At 44.0% G+C, this 19335-nt stretch overlaps 1 protein-coding gene across 2 annotated transcripts in view; it reads left to right on the top strand.

Moving 5' to 3' along the window:
• The window catches only part of LOC148501326 (uncharacterized), a 667086-nt gene that overhangs the window by 575390 nt on the left and 72361 nt on the right, over window positions 1–19335 (top strand). For both annotated transcript variants that reach the window (XM_088450637.1, XM_088450636.1), the window contains exon 20: window positions 2193–2331. In XM_088450637.1, the coding sequence (XP_088306763.1) occupies window positions 2193–2331 (139 nt within the window). The remainder of the gene's footprint in view (window positions 1–2192; window positions 2332–19335) is intronic.

Genomic DNA, 19335 nt, shown 5'->3' with positions numbered 1-19335 from the left:
CAGTACAGGCTAACCTGGCAAAGAAAAACATGCTGCGACGTTCAAAGACAGCATCACATTGCATAGGTTCTTGAACAACTGGACAATTAGCATCAATATGTCCTGGCATACCACACCTAAAACATTTAATCACATAACTGTCAAGTCTTTTAGGCATGTGAGACTTTTCTGGCACCACTGACCCATCTTTAAACCGAGTACTCACAGTCTCTTCAGTTTTAAGTTCTCTTAACTGCCCAGGACACTTTTCCCATGGAACAGTCTTACCGGGTTTCACCGAAGTGCACTGTTGTGGATCTAGGGGCCGCTGAGGTATAGCCAGCAGTTCCTCTGCCACCAGATACCTTTCCATAATCTCCATTATCTGGTCTGCTATCTTAAGATCCCCTTGGCTCACCCAGTTGCGTAAAGCTATGGGCAGGGACCTCAAGTAACAGTCCATGACAACTCTTTCAACCATTTGAGGTCCAGTTAGTGAGACCATTTTGTAACCATTTTTTGGTCAAGTGAATTAGGTTGTGCATTTGTGAGCGGGGAGGTTTGTCCATGTAGTATACCCAGTGATGCACACATTGCGCTCGTACCGACAAGGTAACTCCCAGGCGAGTCAGAATTTCTGCTTTTAGCTTTTCATAGTTCAAAGCATCCGCCATGCTTAAGTCAAAGTATGCTTTTTGAGGCTCGCCGGAGAGAAAGGGGGCCAGCAATCCAGCCCACTGATCCTTAGGCCAACTTTCCTGCTCAGCTGTCCTCTCAAAGGCAGTCAAGTACGCCTCCACATCACAAGTCTCTGTAAATTTTTGGAGGAAATGGCTTGCTCTTATGGAGCTGTTTTGAACATTTGGGAAAGCATTTCCAGGTCGTGCTGCAAGATGCTGCACCACCTCTTTTAGGACCTCACGGTCCTCGTGCTGTTGCCGCCGGGTTTCCTCAATCTCTAGCTGATGTTGCCGCCGTGCCTCCTCAACCTTCAGTTGATGTTGCAACCATGTGAAGCTAATAACCCCAAAAACTCCTAACACAAACACCTTCCTGAGGTTTCAAAAGACATAGGTCAGGATTCTAGGGCAAATATACCTGCCTTCCACTATGATGCCAGTGACCTTGTCACAGTAGGTTAATTGGGCCACAACAAAAATTAACCCTAATTTATATGTGTGTGTGTGTGTGCATGTGTGGTAGGGAATAAAGATTGTAAGCTCCACTGGGCAGGGACTGATGTGAATGGTCAGATATTCTCTGTAAAACCCTGTGGAATATGGGTGTGCTATATAAATAACTGGTAATAAATAAATAATAAAAAATATATAGAAATTGGAACTGATAACCTGGCACTCAAGTGGGTTTGCATACAGGTAAACTGCTCTGGTGCAGAGTTATCCCCAAATGCAGAGTAAGTGAAGAAGGCAGCACTCTGAGACTTAAAATATATATATATATATATATATATATATATATTATATATGCCCCTCTGCTTCTTCTTGCTCAAAGAAGACTGATCAGCTACATGCTACATGCGCTTTGCAATAACGTGAGGGGACAGGGCTACCTATGCAACAGGGGAGGAGAAGTACTAGGGGTCAGGTGGGGGTGTCATCTTGGGTTATGCTGCACCACAATACATTTTTTGGCTTGGGGTGGGAAATATATACAGTAACAAATGGGAAGGGCAGCACTAAAACAGTGGGAGCTCATTGACACTGAGGGTGGTGGCTCTGCCACTGATCATTATCACCCCTCATCGGACTTGGGGGATGAGGAGTGATAAAGCTAGGATCTTTTACCGCTGGAGGAGGGCTATTTCTTATGGAGGGTTGGGAGGTAATTTTACAATAGGATAGGGTACTATGGTCATGGGGTGGAAAATCAACCAAAAATTGACCGTTACTAAATTTAGCCCCTGGTGCATTCTTGTTTTCAGTGACTTTTTGATTTATTTTCTTTGAAGAGTTTTTTTGTAAGGTATATGGCACGTGGCCGCATTTTGTATCTATGTATTAAACTATGCATTGTATTTTCTGCACATAGGCAGGCACAATAGCACTGAAATTCTCTATAAACACTACTGGAAAGAAAGGGCCTTAAACATGTGAGCTATCTACTTTAAGAAAGAAATGTCTATTTTATTTGTGTTTCAGAATAAAAACGTTTTATTGTGGAAAAGTAACACTCACCTTTATTTATAATTTAAGGTACAAGGGCAACAAACAGCTCCCATTCAATGAGAAAACAATGGAAACACATATGAACAACAGTCAGAAGGAAAGTCTGACAGACATCATACTGAATCCTAATTTTAGAAACCATTCTGTGCTAGAAGCAAAGGAAAATGTAAGTCCCACATTGTATTTTCCTTTAAGAATATTAATTTCTATATATGGTTTACTTTTTTATATGTGTTAATTTTATATAACTATTCTTTTTTAGACATTCCACTATACTCTCGGGCGACTGTTAATATGGTAGATCGTTTAATGTTCTTATAATTACTCGTAATAAAGCGTAGTGTGTGTGTGTGCAGTGGCATCACTATGGGGGTGCGGGCCACACCAGGTGTCATCCTCAGAGGTGGTGACACCAAATTGCAGACTTAGGGTGCTGCAGTGTTAGATTCTACTGCAGCACTTGGCTCTTGTCACAGAGGAAGAGCTGACAGTGCATGAACTAGTCTCCGGGGGCAGCCCAGCATCTCAGGGAATGCTGGACTTGCCCCTGGAGTGATGTGTATGGGAATTCCAGCTAGGCCACACCCCTTCATTTTAGGTCATGCACCATTTTTCAGATGCTGGGATGTAGAGTGCGCACCAGGTGTCACCAGACCCGGTGATGCCTCTGTGCGTGTGTGTGTAAATATATTTATATATATATATATATATATATATATATATTGTGTGGAGATCATGGTAGGTGTGCCCACTCCTGGGGTAGATAAGCCCTTCTAAACACACAGCAGCCAGGAAACAGCACACCAGTCCAGGGTTTCCATGTAACTAACCAAAGCTAATTTATTTTGCAGTAAAAATAAATCTTTAAACAAAATCCTAACCCATCTGGGTTCTAACTAAACAAACAGGATCCCTCTCTTAACTGCGGAGGACCTAATGCCCCTACCTCAAACATAGACATAGGCACAGTACTCACCGTCAGTAAATCACAGTGTCTTTTAAAACCCCTACATTTCCCCAGGTAGTGAGACACTGAGACAAAACCCCTGACAGGCTTTTATCAGCCTCTTACAGGTGCAAGTACTAATTAGCCTGTTCTCAGGATGGAGCCCGCCCCAGTCTCCATCCATAACCCCAGTGTCACGCATTGGGGTGTTAACATCAGACATTCATTCATTTCAGTCTCAAGACATCACAGAGACATCTCCCTGTGATGATTGCTGCACCTGTTGTGCTCAATTGGTCTGCTAGGCCAATGGATAGAGGAGATCATTCAGACCTGTTCGCAGCCATCAGGGGCCGGATATGCAAATTCTGCTATCGCATGGCCAGGCTTAAAGACCCCCTCTATGTCCTAGAGAGAGACGGCAGAGTGATTGCACACCAGTGTAATGACGCCCACTTTTTTTTCTTAGCACATGTTTTCTCCAGGAAGTGTATGATTTTTCAGTAACATCAAGAGACATTGGAGCAGCTCATAGCCCTTAAGGTAGACCCTACCCTGCTGCAAGCACTGCAATCACTGCAGGCTGAAATACAACCAGGTGACGCTTCCATGCTAATTAATCACGCCCAAATAACGTTGTTTTGATGCTCAGACATGCCTGCGTTCACACATTCACTCCCCCATTTTCCTGGACCTTCCCCTGTTACCACCCACAAACGGCACTATCTGTCACTCATTGTAGCGCTCAGTCTGTGTACTCCGAGCGCACGATTCGCGATCGAAGTGACTGGCTCACACACACTGTGACTCATACGCATGCGCAGATTCTGAAAATCGGCCAGCTACTAAATAATAATTCTGTTGTACTCCAAAGGCATTGCATTGTGATATCACATATAGGTACAATCCCATCCCTATCTGATTTTACCACTAGGGACCACAATAGTACTCACCGGATGTAACCCTATATTACCCTGGTCTTCTAACACCATAGGGATTATCTCTCTACCTCATGGTTCATGTTGCCAAATTTCTAAACATTTACAGTGCTTAAGCCGCAATTTTTGTAAGCTTATTCTACAGATTTTATCATTAACATTTTTTTCAAAACATCTTTGTGAAATGTACCAACAATGTAAAAAGATCTCACAAACTCCTGAGTCATTTTTGACCACTTCTCACAATATTTAGTTGCGTCCACACCATATTTAATCCCTACAATAAACCTAGCTGAACCTGTCGGCACTGTACAGGAAATTGTTGTTGACTGTCTATTGACCATTCCCGACCCCCCTTTCCATACATTATTGGCTCCAAACTGTGACTGCCTGACTCCCATGCTGTCTGTCCTGCGCCTCAACTTTATGTCCAAACGGTTTCCTCGACACACAGGTAGGTATGATAATACCAATACAGACACGTCCCCAGCTGCTCGTCAAATGAAACCCCACCGTGACCGACTTGTTGTCCTAACGGTGCAACCCGTGTCCGACCTATTGTCCTAACGGGTTGTCTATTCACAATAATGCACTCACTAAGTATCGTTTAAACTAGAAGTTGTACAGGCTCATTCACTTCCCGATATTCGCTATTGTGCTTATTGAATTATTGTAGTTTCGCACTTAAATGCCGCTCCTGAAATGCGATCCTTTCGCTTCTCTTGCTGCGACCTTATAAGCTTTTAAAATGTTCCAAATTGGGGTGCACTATTTTGCTCCCTTTTATGCAGTCCCTAACACTAATTTTCCCTATCTATAAAATCACTTGCTGAGAGCATTCGCATATACCAAAAACTGTATATTTAGTGCGATTACCTTCCCCAAGGATAATTTCCTATTTATATGGTGGTTTGAATGACATACACACACATCAAGCATCCAATTTTGTTAACACAATTCCTTTTGTTGGTACCTTAAATTCAGATATTTCTATTAAACATGTACTGACTTAAGAGAAAAAATAAAAAATAAAAACTATGAGTTAGTCTCTGAGGCCACAGATTCTGTTTATCAGTGTGACAGCCTCAGAGCTTTTCATGTGCTAATTAACCTTTTCAGTAAACCAGCACAGGAACAGTAAATGGTGATTTTTTTTGTGTTATTGTTGCAGTTTGGTATGGGGTTTTCAGAATGACATGTTGTCTCTCTGAGAGACTGCAAACAAGCGCTTATGGTTATAATGCTCCATGGAAGCTTTAAATACATATTAAATATAGGTACTTTTGAAAATACCTAAAACTTAACTCCAGTAATAGCAAAAATAGTGTATGGACATCAAACATATACATATAATATCTCTGTGTTCAACAAACTTAAGCAAAGTTTTTTTTAGAAACAAATGATGTGTCTAGGGGTATATGAGAGATTGAAGATTACCTGGTACATGAATTACATAACTAATATATATCCACAGGAATAAACACCATAAAAGGGATGAAACATATGTTACCATCTCTGTTCCCTATTTGTGCCACTTTGTAATGGTCGTGTGTGTGTGTGTTTTCTAGAGCCTGGATACTTACTGTCTTGTTACTATGGATGGAACCATACTTACCAGTTTCGCTGGTCCCAACCACCTCTTGGATGCTGAGTGCATGAGAAATGGCAGGGATCAGGGTAGGGTTATCATTGCTTCCTGAATAAAACTTTCCAAATTTGTTAGTACAGGGTATAGGTTACAGTTTATTTTTTTTTTATTCTTTTTTTAGTTATACTGGTTTGTAACTCTATCCCCTACCACATGGTGGCGGTGGTGCACTTGCTTTCACTCTAACCAGTTTCCTTGTTGCCACAAGTTGAAGCAATCATTATACTTTACTCGTTTCTTTAGAGATTTCACCATACAGATGCCATCCCTAACATTATTCAACACCTCCATATCAAAACTGCCAATTTTAGGAAAAGGTTTCACACACACATTCTGGTCATCTTAACCCATACATCACAGTACGCAGTTGCATATGCACCATATTTTGTATACACTACCATTCAAAAGTTTGGGGTCATCCAGACAATTTTGTGTTTTATATGAAAACTGACTTTTATTTATCAAATGTGTTGCAAAATGAATAGAATATACAGAACATTGACAAGGTTAGAAATGATGATTTTTATTTTATATAATAATTTTGTCCTTCAAACTTTGCTTTCCTCAAAGAATGCTCCTTTTGCAGCAATTACAGCATTGCAGACCTTTGGCATTCTAGCTGTTAATTTGTTGAGGTAATCTGAAGAAATTTCACCCCACGCTTCTTGAAGCACCTCCCACAAGTTGGATTGGCTTGATGAGCACTTCTTGAGTACCATGCGGTTAAGCTGCTCCCACAACAGCTCAATGGGGTTGAGATCTGGTGACTGCGCTGGCCACTCCATTACAGACAGAATACCAGCTGCCTGCTTCTTTCCTAAATAGTTCTTGCATAATTTGGAGGTGTGGTTTGGGTCATTGTCCTATTGAAGGAGGAAATTGGCTCCAATCAAGCGCTGTCCACAGGGTATGGCATGGCGTTGCAAAATGGAGTGATAACCTTCCTTATTCAAAATCCCTTTTACCTTGTACAAATCTCCCACTTTACCAGCACCAAAGCAGCCCCAGACCATCACATTACCTCCACCATGCTTGACAGATGGCATCAGGCACTCTTCCAGCATCTTTTCACTCATTTTGCATTTTACAAATGTTCTTCTGTGTGATTCACAAACACCTCAAACTTCAATTTGTCTGTCCATAAGACTTTTTTCCAATCTTCCTCTGTCCAATGTCTATGTTCTTTTGCCCATATTAATCTTTTCCTTTTATTGGCCAGTCTCAGGTATGGCTTTTTCTTTGCGACTCTGCCTAGAAGACCAGCATCTCAGAGTCGCCTCTTCACTGTAGACGTTGACACTGGCATTTTGCGGGTACCATTTAATGAAGCTGCCAGTTGAGGACTTGTGAGGCGTCTATTTCTCAAACTAGAGACTCTAATGTACTTGTCTTCTTGCACAGTTGTGCATCGGTGCCTCCCACTTCTCTTTCTAATCTGGTTAGAGCCTGTTTGTGCTGTTCTCTGTAAGGAGTAGTACACACCGTTGTAGGAAATGTTCAGTTTCTTGGCAACTTCTCGCATGGAATAGCCTTCATTTCTAAGAACAAGAATAGACTGTCGAGTTTCACATGAAAGTTCTCTTTTTCTGCCCATTTTGAGAGTATAATCAAACCCACAAATGTGATGGTCCAAATACTCAACTAGCTCAAAGGAAGGCCAGTTTTATAGCTTTTCTAATGAGCAAACCCATTTTCAGCTGTGCTGACATAACTGCGCAAGGGTTTTCAAGGGTTTTCTAATCATCCATTAGTCTTCTAACGCGCTTAGCAAACACAATGTACCATTAGAACACTAGAGTGATGGTTGCTGGAAATGGGCCTCTATACACCTATGTAGATATTCATTTAAAAACCAGACGTTTGCAGCTAGTATAGTCATTTACCACATTAACAATGTATAGAGTGTGTTTCAGATTAATTTAATGTTATCTTCATTGAAAAAAACAGTGTTTTTCTTTTAAAAATAAGGACATTTCTAAGTGACCCCAAACTTTTGACCGGTAGTGTACATTATATGCCTTGCCGAACCTGTTGGTCCTTCCAAAAGCAGCACATCGTCCACCATACCCAGCGTCAGCCTGGCACCCATCTGGGAAAATGCTAAGCACTTTTCGCTAGTATGTGGACCGGTGAACGATTCCCGAGAGCTACCTTCACGTACTCTTTTTCTTGTGCACAACCGGCCTGATAAGCATTGCGGACAGCGTGCACAAGAGGAGCAGGATATTCCTATGTGATAATCCTGCTTTCAGACAGATCTCCGCAAAAGCTCTGTCTCGGCTTCTTCCCGTTATGTGCTACCAACCACTGAGCATTACTGCCAGCGCACACAATGAGGATCAAAATAATGCCTATGCACTTCTGACTCCAGACGAATCCACACAAGCTTCGTCTAAGCTTCCTTTTTGAGTCCTTTCCACTGTTAGCATTTAAGAGTTCCAATAACTCTCACCCTTTCCTGTGATTTCGTCCACTACCCCCAGTCACAATCACGGTCTGCCCAATCGTGCGTTCCAACCGCAATGCCCAGATAACCTAACTGATCAATGGACCTTTGCGACCACTATTTGAGGGCCGAATTTTGCAAATCTACTTGTTTTCTCCAAGGTACAAAATCCCTGTCCTTGCTGCAATATACCTGCTATGTGTACACACCCAGTAGCTTTCTGCCTCGTGAGACACCTATCAAGTCTTAAGGACCGACACACGGTACCTAGTCCAATAGGAAACACACAGTACTCCTATTCATGTCACAAGCACATGTTCACTTTCAAACACTTTTTCTGCACAGAAAAATAAACCTTTCCCCAGTATGGCAGTATGATTCAGAGACCTTAAACAATGCAATCACGCTATCAATACAACAATGTTTTCTTACTGATTGTTTAAACATATGGAAGCAATATAAGAAACATGTAAACGCTATTGTGCAAGTCGCACTTTAGCGCCGAACCTAACAAAGAAAGAAACAGATTTTTTTCTCTCCCGTCCCTAGATCCTAGTCAGCGCCCCTTTGAAATCACAATAACGGATATCGGTTTCTCAACACTAGATGGTAGCAGGTTTCGAACAGTGCGTTCTTCTTGCGTATGACGCCTTTCACACTTTGTTGAGAAAGCGAGAGCCATGTTACCATGTAAAATCGGGTAGCGTGACCTCCAAACTATGAGCCCCCAACTTTGAAATACTATTTATATCTCTCTACGGCTGTTGGCGCCAGGTGGACGCACCTGGCATATGGTGATATGCAAATGAGGATGAACAGTGTATGCAATGTGTGATGCATGCGCAATACCTTCTTTTACTGTAACTCTAACAATATGCACAACAGTCTCTATCTTATTTCATAAATACAATGTGAATTACAGTGTAAAATATATCACAATAAATTAACCTTATGTGAAAGCAAGTGAAAAACACACACACACCAATTTCTGTGGTCCAAAGCACAAAAGTAAATATTGTATTGAAAGAATATATAACATTAATATTACAAGCAATTCAGTGGTACAATACAGTTCAAGAAAGAGTCAGAGTTACAAACCAGTATACATACGTTCGCATGCGCGTCCCCGGATCCAGAGAGTACAGTCTTCACCAGATGACTGGTAGAATTTCAGCTACTGGTTCCTGGATCAGGGGAGCGCATTCTTATACTGTTAAAATATGGGTGTGCCTAATTACAAGTTGTGTCTCCTTACATTGGTCCAGGGGCGAGATGTTTCCAGTTCACTGGGGGTCATTGGCTGATTCAAGCAGTGGGTGATGCCTAGGCTCAGGGTGTTGTTACCGGAATTCACCACTGGATTCCCTCCAATAATTAGTTCAAATCAACCTATTGTTTTAAGATATATTTAAACATAATCCGGCATTGCTTATATCTGTTTGCCACGATGTTTGCTAATCTATTTACAAACACTGGATTATTGCTAGCATAATTCTGCACATTTTGACCCCAAACATGATATTAATATATGGTTTTATCCCTGAACTATAATGTATTTTGTGAACCATAAACACTGGGATATATAATAATACATTTAACATGTAATATATATGTCTACTTCTTCCTATATACAGTACATATACTGAAATTTCTAAAGGGTAAGATAAAGGAAAGATTAGTTTTACACGAAATGCCTCAAAATGCATTTGGATATATCTAAGTTAACCAACCTCTCACGGCCTCAAGGGAAAACCTTGGTACTACAGCTAGCTGGTATTTTACTCAAAAAATCATATATATCTTTAGGAATCTGAGGATTGAGAGACATTGCTAGAAACAACACATCTCTTTATGCTATTTTAAAATCACTGCACATAAATATATATATATATATTTATACTAGGGGTGAGCGGGTTCGGATTTCTGAAATCCGAACCCCCCCGAGCCGTTCGATCCGAGTCAGGCTCGACTTTTCCCGCCTGACTCGGATCTGAAATCGAGGCAAAACGTCATCATCCCGCCTTCCGAGTCTCGCGGGTTTTGGATCCTATATAAGGTACCCGTGTCGGCGCCATTTTCTCACTCGGCTGTGGACAGTGAAGAGGGAGGGTGGGAGTTAGGGCTGTGTAGTGTAGTGTAGTGTAGTGTAGTGCTGCTGTTGTCCACTACTTCAAAGTCCATAGGGGCTGGCTGTGTTGTGCTGTGCTGCTGTTGTTAATAGGGGCTGTGTCCTCTACTTCAAAGTCCATAGGGGCTGGCTGGACTGTGTTGTGCAGTCAGTTCTCCATAGGGGCTGTGTCCACTCCAAAGTCCTGTGCAGTGTCCCAGTCCTAAAGGGGTGCTGTAGTGTTGTCCAGGGGGTGCTCTGTCCATCAGGGGTGCTCCCCCCAAGTGCTAAAAAAAAATATATTTTCTGTGTTTGTGAATTGTGTGCGCAGTAGCCGCACGTGCATCAACAAAGTAGTGCCAAGCGTGCGCCTGTGTCATAAGTAAAGGGCCGGCTGGCTTGACCGTTAAAGGGTGCTGTAACCCCCAAAGTACACTCCAGTCCAAACCAAAAAAAAAATTATTTTCTGTGTTTGTGAATTGTGTGCGCAGTAGCTGCACGTGCATCAACAAAGTAGTGCCAAGCGTGCGCCTGAGTCATAAGTAAAGGGCCGGCTGGCTTGACCATTAAGGGTGCTGTAACCCCCGAAAGTACACTCCAGTCCAAAGCAAAAAAAAAATTATTTTCTGTGTTTGTGAATTGTGTGCGCAGTAGCCACACGTGCATCAACAAAGTAGTGCCAAGCGTGCGCCTGTGTCATAAGTAAAGGGCCGGCTGGCTTGACCGTTAAGGGTGCTGTAACCCCCGAAAGTACACTCCAGTCCAAACCAAAAAAAAATGTATTTTCTGTGTTTGTGAATTGTGTGCGCAGTAGCCTCACGTGCATCAACAAAGTAGTGCCAAGCGTGCGCCTGTGTCATAAGTAAAGGGCCGGCTGGCTTGACCGTTAAAGGGTGCTGTAACCCCCAAAGTACACTCCAGTCCAAACCAAAAAAAAAATTATTTTCTGTGTTTGTGAATTGTGTGCGCAGTAGCCGCACGTGCATCAACAAAGTAGTGCCAAGCGTGCGCCTGTGTCATAAGTAAAGGGCCGGCTGGCTTGACCGTTAAGGGTGCTGTAACCCCTGAAAGTACACTCCAGTCCAAACCCAAAAAAATATGATTTTCTGTGTTTGTGAATTGTGTGCGCAGTAGCCGCACGTGCATCAACAAAGTAGTGCCAAGCGTGCGCCTGTGTCATAAGTAAAGGGCCGGCTGGCTTGACCGTTAAAGGGTGCTGTAACCCCCAAAGTACACTCCAGTCCAAACCAAAAAAAAAAATATTTTCTGTGTTTGTGAATTGTGTGCGCAGTAGCCGCACGTGCATCAACAAAATAGTGCCAAGCGTGCGCCTGTGTCATAAGTAAAGGGCCGGCTGGCTTGACCGTTAAAGGGTACTGTAACCCCCAAAGTACACATCAGTCCAAACCAAAAAAAAAATTATTTTCTGTGTTTGTGAATTGTGTGCGCAGTAGCCGCACGTCCATCAACAAAGTAGTGCCAAGCGTGCGCCTGTGTCATAAGTAAAGGGCCGGCTGGCTTGACCGTTAAGGGTGCTGTAACCCCCGAAAGTACACTCCAGTCCAAACCAAAAAAAAATTATTTTCTGTGTTTGTGAATGGTGTGCGCAGTAGCCGCACGTGCATCAACAAAGTAGTGCCAAGCGTGCGCCTGTGTCATAAGTAAAGGGCCGGCTGGCTTGACCGTTAAGGGTGCTGTAACCCCCGAAAGTACACTCCAGTCCAAACCAAAAAAAAAATTATTTTCTGTGTTTGTGAATTGTGTGCGCAGTAGCCGCACGTGCATCAACAAAGTAGTGCCAAGCGTGCGCCTGTGTCATAAGTAAAGGGCTGGCTGGCTTGACCGTTAAAGGGTGCTGGTAACCCCCAAAGTACACTCCAGTCCAAACCAAAAAAAAAATTATTTTCTGTGTTTGTGAATTGTGTGCGCAGTAGCCGCACGTGCATCAACAAAGTAGTGCCAAGCGTGCGCCTGTGTCATAAGTAAAGGGCCGGCTGGCTTGACCGTTAAGGGTGCTGTAACCCCCGAAAGTACACTCCAGTCCAAACCAAAAAAAAAATTATTTTCTGTGTTTGTGAATTGTGTGCGCAGTAGCCGCACGTGCATCAACAAAGTAGTGCCAAGCGTGCGCCTGTGTCATAAGTAAAGGGCCGGCTGGCTTGACCATTAAGGGTGCTGTAACCCCCGAAAGTACACTCCAGTCCAAACCAAAAAAAAAATTATTTTCTGTGTTTGTGAATTGTGTGCGCAGTAGCCGCACGTGCATCAACAAAGTAGTGCCAAGCGTGCGCCTGTGTCATAAGTAAAGGGCTGGCTGGCTTGACCGTTAAAGGGTGCTGGTAACCCCCAAAGTACACTCCAGTCCAAACCAAAAATAAAATTATTTTCTGTGTTTGTGAATTGTGTGCGCAGTAGCCGCACGTGCATCAACAAAGTAGTGCCAAGCGTGCGCCTGTGTCATAAGTAAAGGGCTGGCTGGCTTGACCGTTAAAGGGTGCTGGTAACCCCCGAAAGTACACTCCAGTCCAAACCAAAAAAAAAATTATTTTCTGTGTTTGTGAATGGTGTGCGCAGTAGCCGCACGTGCATCAACAAAGTAGTGCCAAGCGTGCGCCTGTGTCATAAGTAAAGGGCCGGCTGGCTTGACCGTTAAGGGTGCTGTAACCCCCGAAAGTACACTCCAGTCCAAACCAAAAAAAAAATTATTTTCTGTGTTTGTGAATTGTGTGCGCAGTAGCCGCACGTGCATCAACAAAGTAGTGCCAAGCGTGCGCCTGTGTCATAAGTAAAGGGCTGGCTGGCTTGACCGTTAAAGGGTGCTGGTAACCCCCAAAGTACACTCCAGTCCAAACCAAAAAAAAAATTATTTTCTGTGTTTGTGAATTGTGTGCGCAGTAGCCGCACGTGCATCAACAAAGTAGTGCCAAGCGTGCGCCTGTGTCATAAGTAAAGGGCCGGCTGGCTTGACCGTTAAGGGTGCTGTAACCCCCGAAAGTACACTCCAGTCCAAACCAAAAAAAAAATTATTTTCTGTGTTTAGCCGCACGTATATATCAAATTGATATAACATAAATGGAGGACCAAACTTTCTCCGATAAAAATAAAATAGAGAAAGATCAAGAAGCACTTCCTCCTAGTGCTGAAGCTGCTGCCACTAGTCATGACATAGACGATAACATGCCATCAACGTCGTCTGCCAAGGCCGATGCCCAATGTCATAGTAGAGGGCACATACAATCCCAAATGGCAAAGTTCAGGAAAATGACCTTGAAAAAGACATTTAAATCAGCTGAAGAGAAACGTAAACTTGCCAATATGCCATTTACGACACGGAGTGGCAAGGAACGGCTAAGGTCGATCCCTAGTATGTTCATGACTAGTGGTTCAGCTTCACATGACGATGGAAGCCATCCTCCCACTAAAAAAATCAAAAGAGTTAAGCTGGCAAAAGCACAGCGAAGAACTGTGCTTTCTAAGAAGATATCACAAATCCCCAAGGAGAGTCCAAGTGTGGTGGTGGTTGCGATGCCTGACCTTCCCAGCACTGGACGGGAAGAGGTGGCTCTTTCCACCATTTGCATGCCCCCTGCAAGTGCTGAAAGGAGCACCCACAGTCCACTTGCTGATATGCAAATTGAAGATGTCACTGTTGAAGTACAACAGGATGAGGATACTGGTGTAGCTGGCGCTGAGGAGGAAGTTGGCGAGGAGGATTCTGATGGTGATGTGGTTTGTTTAAATCAGGCTCCGGGGGAGACAGTTGTCCGTGGGATGAAAAAGCCCATCACGGTCATGCCTGGGCAGAAGACCAAACATTCCACCTCTTTGGACTGGCAATATTTCTATCCAAATCCTGACAACAACTGTCTTGCCATATGTACCATATGTAAAGGTGAAATAAATAGGGGTAGGGACGTCAACCACCTAGGAACATCCTCCCTTATACGGCACCTGCAGCGCGTTCATAAAAAGTTACTGTCAAGTTCAGAAACTTTGGCTAAGACCATAAGCAGTCCAGGGACACCTAAATCCCGTTGTCCTGTTGTATCCAAGCGCCTGCAAACCACACCGTCAACTCCCTCCTCGTCAATTTCCTCCTTAGTCAGGATCGGAAGTAGTCCTGCAGGCCATGTCACTGGCATGACTGACTCTCCTATCCGGGATTCCTCCGGAGGATCCTGCATTGCTACGCCTACTGCTGCCGCTGCTGCTGTTGCTGCTGCTGGGAGTCGTTCATCATCCCAGAGAGGAAGTAGGAACACCACTACTTTTACTAAACAATTGACCCTCCAACAGTCCTTAGCGAGGAGGATGAAGTACGACAGCAGTCATCCTGAAGCAAAACGTATAACTGAGGCCTTGACTGCTATGTTGGTGTTAGACGTGCGTCCGGTATCCGCCATTAGTGCAGTGGGATTTAGACAATTGATGGAGGTAGTGTGTCCCTGGTTCCAAATCCCATCTAGATTCCACTTCACTAGGCAGGCGATACCGAGACTGTACAGAAACGTCAGAAAAAGTGTCCTCAGTGTCCTGAAAAATGCCGTTGTACACAATGTCCACTTAACCACGGACATGTGGACAAGTGGAACAGGGCAGACTAAGGACTATATGACTGTGACAGCCCACTGGGTAGATGTATCACCTTACGCAGCAACAGCAGCAGCGTCACCAGTAGCAGCATCTCAGAAACGCCAGCTCGTTACAAGGCAGGCTACGCTGTGTATCACCGGTTTCAGTAAGAGGCACACCGCCGACAACCTCTTAGAGAAACTGAGGGAAATCATCGCCCAGTGGCTTACCCCACTTAGACTCTCCTGGGGATTTGTGATATCTGACAATGCCACCAATATTGTGAGGGCATTACATCTGGGCAAATTCCAGCACGTCCCATGTTTTGCTCACACAATAAACTTGGTGGTGCAGAATTTTCTGAAAAGCGACAGGGGCGTGCAGGAGATGCTCTGGGTGTCCCGAAAAATTTCTGGCCACTTTCGCCATTCAGCGACTGCGTGCCGAAGACTGGAGCACCAGCAAACACTCTTGAACCTGCCCCGCCATCACCTGAAGCAAGAGGTTGTGACGCGGTGGAACTCAACCCTCTATATGCTTCAGAGGATGGAGGAGCAGCAAAAGGCCATACAAGCCTATACATCCACCTATGATATAGGCAAAGGAGGGGGTATGCACCTGACTCAAGCGCAGTGGAGAATGATTTCCGTGTTGTGCAAGGTTCTCCAGCCCTTCGAACTTGCCACACGTGAAGTCAGTTCAGACACTGCCAGCTTGAGTCAGGTCATTCCCCTCATCAGGCTTTTGCAGAAGCAGCTGGAGAAAGTGAAGAAGGAGCTAAGACGGAGCGATTCCGCTCGGCATGTGGGACTTGTGGATGAAGCCCTTCATTCGCTTTGCCAGGATTCCAGGGTGGTCAATCTGTTGAAATCAGACCACTACATTTTGGCCACCGTGCTCGATCCTAGGTTTAAAGCCTATGTGGTGTCTCTCTTTCCGGCCGACACAAGCCTGCAGAGGTGCAAAGACCTGCTGGTGAACACACTGTCAGCTGAAGCGGAACGTGACACGTCAATGGCTCCTTCTTCATTTTCTCCCGCAACTGGGGCTGCCAGGAAAAAACTTAGGTATCCTAAGCAACCCGCTGGCGGTGATGCAGGGCAGGCAGGACCAAGTTTGGACATCTGGTCCGGACTGAAGGACCTGGCAACAATTTCTGACATGTCTACTGTCACTGCATATGATACTGTCACCATTGACAGAATGGTGGAGGATTACATCGGTGACAGCATCCAAGTAGGCATGTCAGACAGTCCATACCTGTACTGGCAGGAAAAAGAGGCAATTTGGAGGCCCCTGTACAAACTGGCTCTATTTTACCTGAGTTGCCCCCCCTCCAGTGTGTACTCCGAAAGAGTGTTTAGTGCAGCCGGGAACCTTGTCAGCGAAAGGCGTAGGAGGTTGCTTCCACAGAATGTGGAGAAGATGATGTTCATCAAAATGAATTATCAGCTCTTCCAGGGAGACCAGCCTCCAGAAGGTACAGAGGGACCTGTGGTGGTGGATTCAAGTGGGGACGAGTTAATACTTTGTGAGGATGAGGATGTACACACTGAAGAGGGTGAGGAATCGGTGGATGAGGAGGATGAGGATGACATCTTGCCTCCGTAGAGCCAGTTTGTGCAGGGACACATTAATTGCCAGCTTGTTTTGTGGGGGCCCAAACGAACCAATCATTTCAGCCACAATTGTGTGGCAGACCCTGGCGCTGAAATGATTGATTTGTTAAAGTGTGCATGTCCTGTTTATACAACATAAGGGTGGGTGGGAGGGCCCAAGGACAATTCCATCTTGCACCTCTTTTTTTTCTTTGCATTATGTACAGTTTGGGGCCTAGTTTTTCTAACTGCCATCCTGTCTGCCACTGCAGTGTCACTCCTAGATGGGTCACGTGTTTGTGCCGCCCACTCGTGTCGCTTAGCATAGTCATCCAGCTACCTCGGTGCAACCTTTTGGACATAAAAACACTATTGTGAGGTGTGAGGTGTTCAGAATAGACTGGAAATGAGTGGAAATGAAGGTTATTGAGGTTAATAATAGCATAGGAGCAGAAAAACCTACAAATTCTGTGATTTTAGCTGTTTTTATGCTTTTTTTAAAAAAAATACAGATCCAAAACACAAAACCCAGAACCCAAAACACGGAAGGGTGGTTTTGGCAAAACCAATCCAGATCCAAAACACGAAGAAAGATCCAGATCCAAAACCAAAACACAAAACACGAAAAGTGGCCGGTGCACACCCCTAATTTATACATATATATATATATATATATATATATATATATTTCAATGCACATATATAGTAGATGTATTTATCTTACTTGTTTGACCATGGTTAGTAAACAAGTTTCCCTGCTTATCTCATAAGACAATGGACTGGCCACTCGTATACACAGGTGTGTGTGTAGGCAATACGTACACTTAAGACCTGGGGTGATCATAAACTAGTTCATCCATTGTCCAGTTAGGGTCAGCTTATTTGTACCATAAACACAGGGAATGTTGGTGAATAGAAATTGCACATTTTGTGACACCATTGTTGTTTGTTACAACCTGGGCCAGCAAACATTGATTTTATATCTCTTTGGGGGTTACTGGCTAAACTATAATTATCTATTACATTTGAAATCTGTAATACTAGGCTAGTTATTGCATAAGATTTTTGGATATAAGACATTATTTTTGTATTTAATATAGATCTAACTTTGACAAAGTATACTCTGCTATTTACCTATGAACTATATACATCTTCGGTCTATACCATCATACTGCTTGTTGTGCTGTTATATTCTGTGCTCAGTAGTTATCCAGGTACATAATATACTACCCTGCTTGTGGTATTGGCTTCCCTGCCTGTGTGCTGTCATGGGCTGGTTAAGAGCAGGGTGCCGGTTCTAAAACTGTGGTTCAGTGTGAGGTATACAGTCTGTGCACTGAGGTGTTCAGAAACTGTATTACTTTTCCTAATATTCACTGCACTGGTTCGAGTTTCAGGTCTTGTATCCAGTGCCGGTTCTACGGTTACGCAGCCGAGTTGGGCCCCACATAAAAGAGGGCGCCCTCACCCGGCCGCGGCCAGCAACATGCATATTGAAGGCAGGTGACAGTCAGACTGTGTCACTGTGACACAGCTGACTGCACCGCGCTATTCTGTTATTGGGTGGCGGGCCTCGGCTCCTTTGCTTTGTATTGGTGGGTGGATAGGCCGTGCGATGTGAAGTCACGACACAACATCGCACACTCATCACAGTGCGCAATGAAGGCTGGGGCTGGCCGTTGGCTGGACGGGACCTAATCCTGACTGTACCCCTTCAGCGGCCAGTGGGCGTTGGAGAGGACACCACACTCTGTCCTGGGGCCGGACCTGAGGACTTGGAGATCTGCTAGCTGCGGCAAGCAGCAGGCTCCAAGAAAACAAAAGCAAGTAAGTCCTGACTCTTGAGTGATTCTGAACTTTGAAAATAAAAATGCGGCCATGGGCTACCAGGTCTAGTCTGAAGGAGATCGCATCTGCTAGGGGTAGCGCTGACAGCTTTCACCAGACACCCTCCTAATCCTTCTAACTCCTCCAAAAAAATCCACTGTTTGTTCTTATGAATTAGATGGCCTTTTGCTTCAGTGAGGTTAGCTTGTTTTGTTATTTTTTTCTTGGTGAGCGTATATTATTATTGTCAATAATATAGTCTCACAACCAAAAAATAACAAAGCAAGCTAACCTTCCAGAGGACATAGCCTTATACCTTAAATTATTTTCTTCCTGGAGTTATATTTTTCTGTATACCACTAAAATATTTTCTCTTATTCAGCACAATAAAGAACATGCACATTGATGCAAATGTAGCCTATGGAAATGCCAGCCACAGAACAACAGCTGTGGCCTGCCTACTAGCATAAGCCAAAATGACTTGCCTTATGGAACTGGCATGTGATGTGTGTAATTTTAGTAGTCTACGTGAATTCCCAATTATGAAAAAAAAAATTTGTCTTCTGCATAAGTTACAGTCCTTGTGTTCTGTTATATGCAATGCAGTATTGTGTTATTCATTTCTTTCTTTTTTTGAAATGTAGTTTTTTTTCACCTTTATAGCACAAAAGTACTGCAGGGGGCGACCAAAATATATATATGCTTACCAAAAAAATGTGTCTCGGGCCGGCCCTGCTTGTATCAGAGCTGTGCCAGGGTTACAGCTTTCTAAAAATGTATCCTGGATAAGACTCCAATTTCTGGCTTGAGTTCTGAGTTCTTATCTACCAGTACTATGTTATTCTGAGTTTCAGGGTCACTCTTGTGTTTGGAGCATATTCCTGGTCTGGTTGGCCTTCTGAGGTCACGAGGCGAGGGAGTGACCTGTTACCTTGGTAATAACCTCATGCAGTTTAGCATCCTTGCATATCTCCAGTCCGTAGTTCCTACACTTGTCTAGCCTCCTGTTTGCTCATGAGCCAGAGTTGAATCAAGCCATCTCGTTTCACATGCACGTCGGCCAGTCCCAGGGATCCCGGGCCGGATCT

Source organism: Taudactylus pleione, unplaced genomic scaffold (assembly GCF_031769625.1).
Source record: "Taudactylus pleione unplaced genomic scaffold, aTauple2 ptg000520l, whole genome shotgun sequence".
In the NCBI taxonomy this organism is placed as follows: domain Eukaryota; kingdom Metazoa; phylum Chordata; class Amphibia; order Anura; family Myobatrachidae; genus Taudactylus; species Taudactylus pleione.
This window is presented reverse-complemented; position numbering and strand designations above follow the sequence as displayed.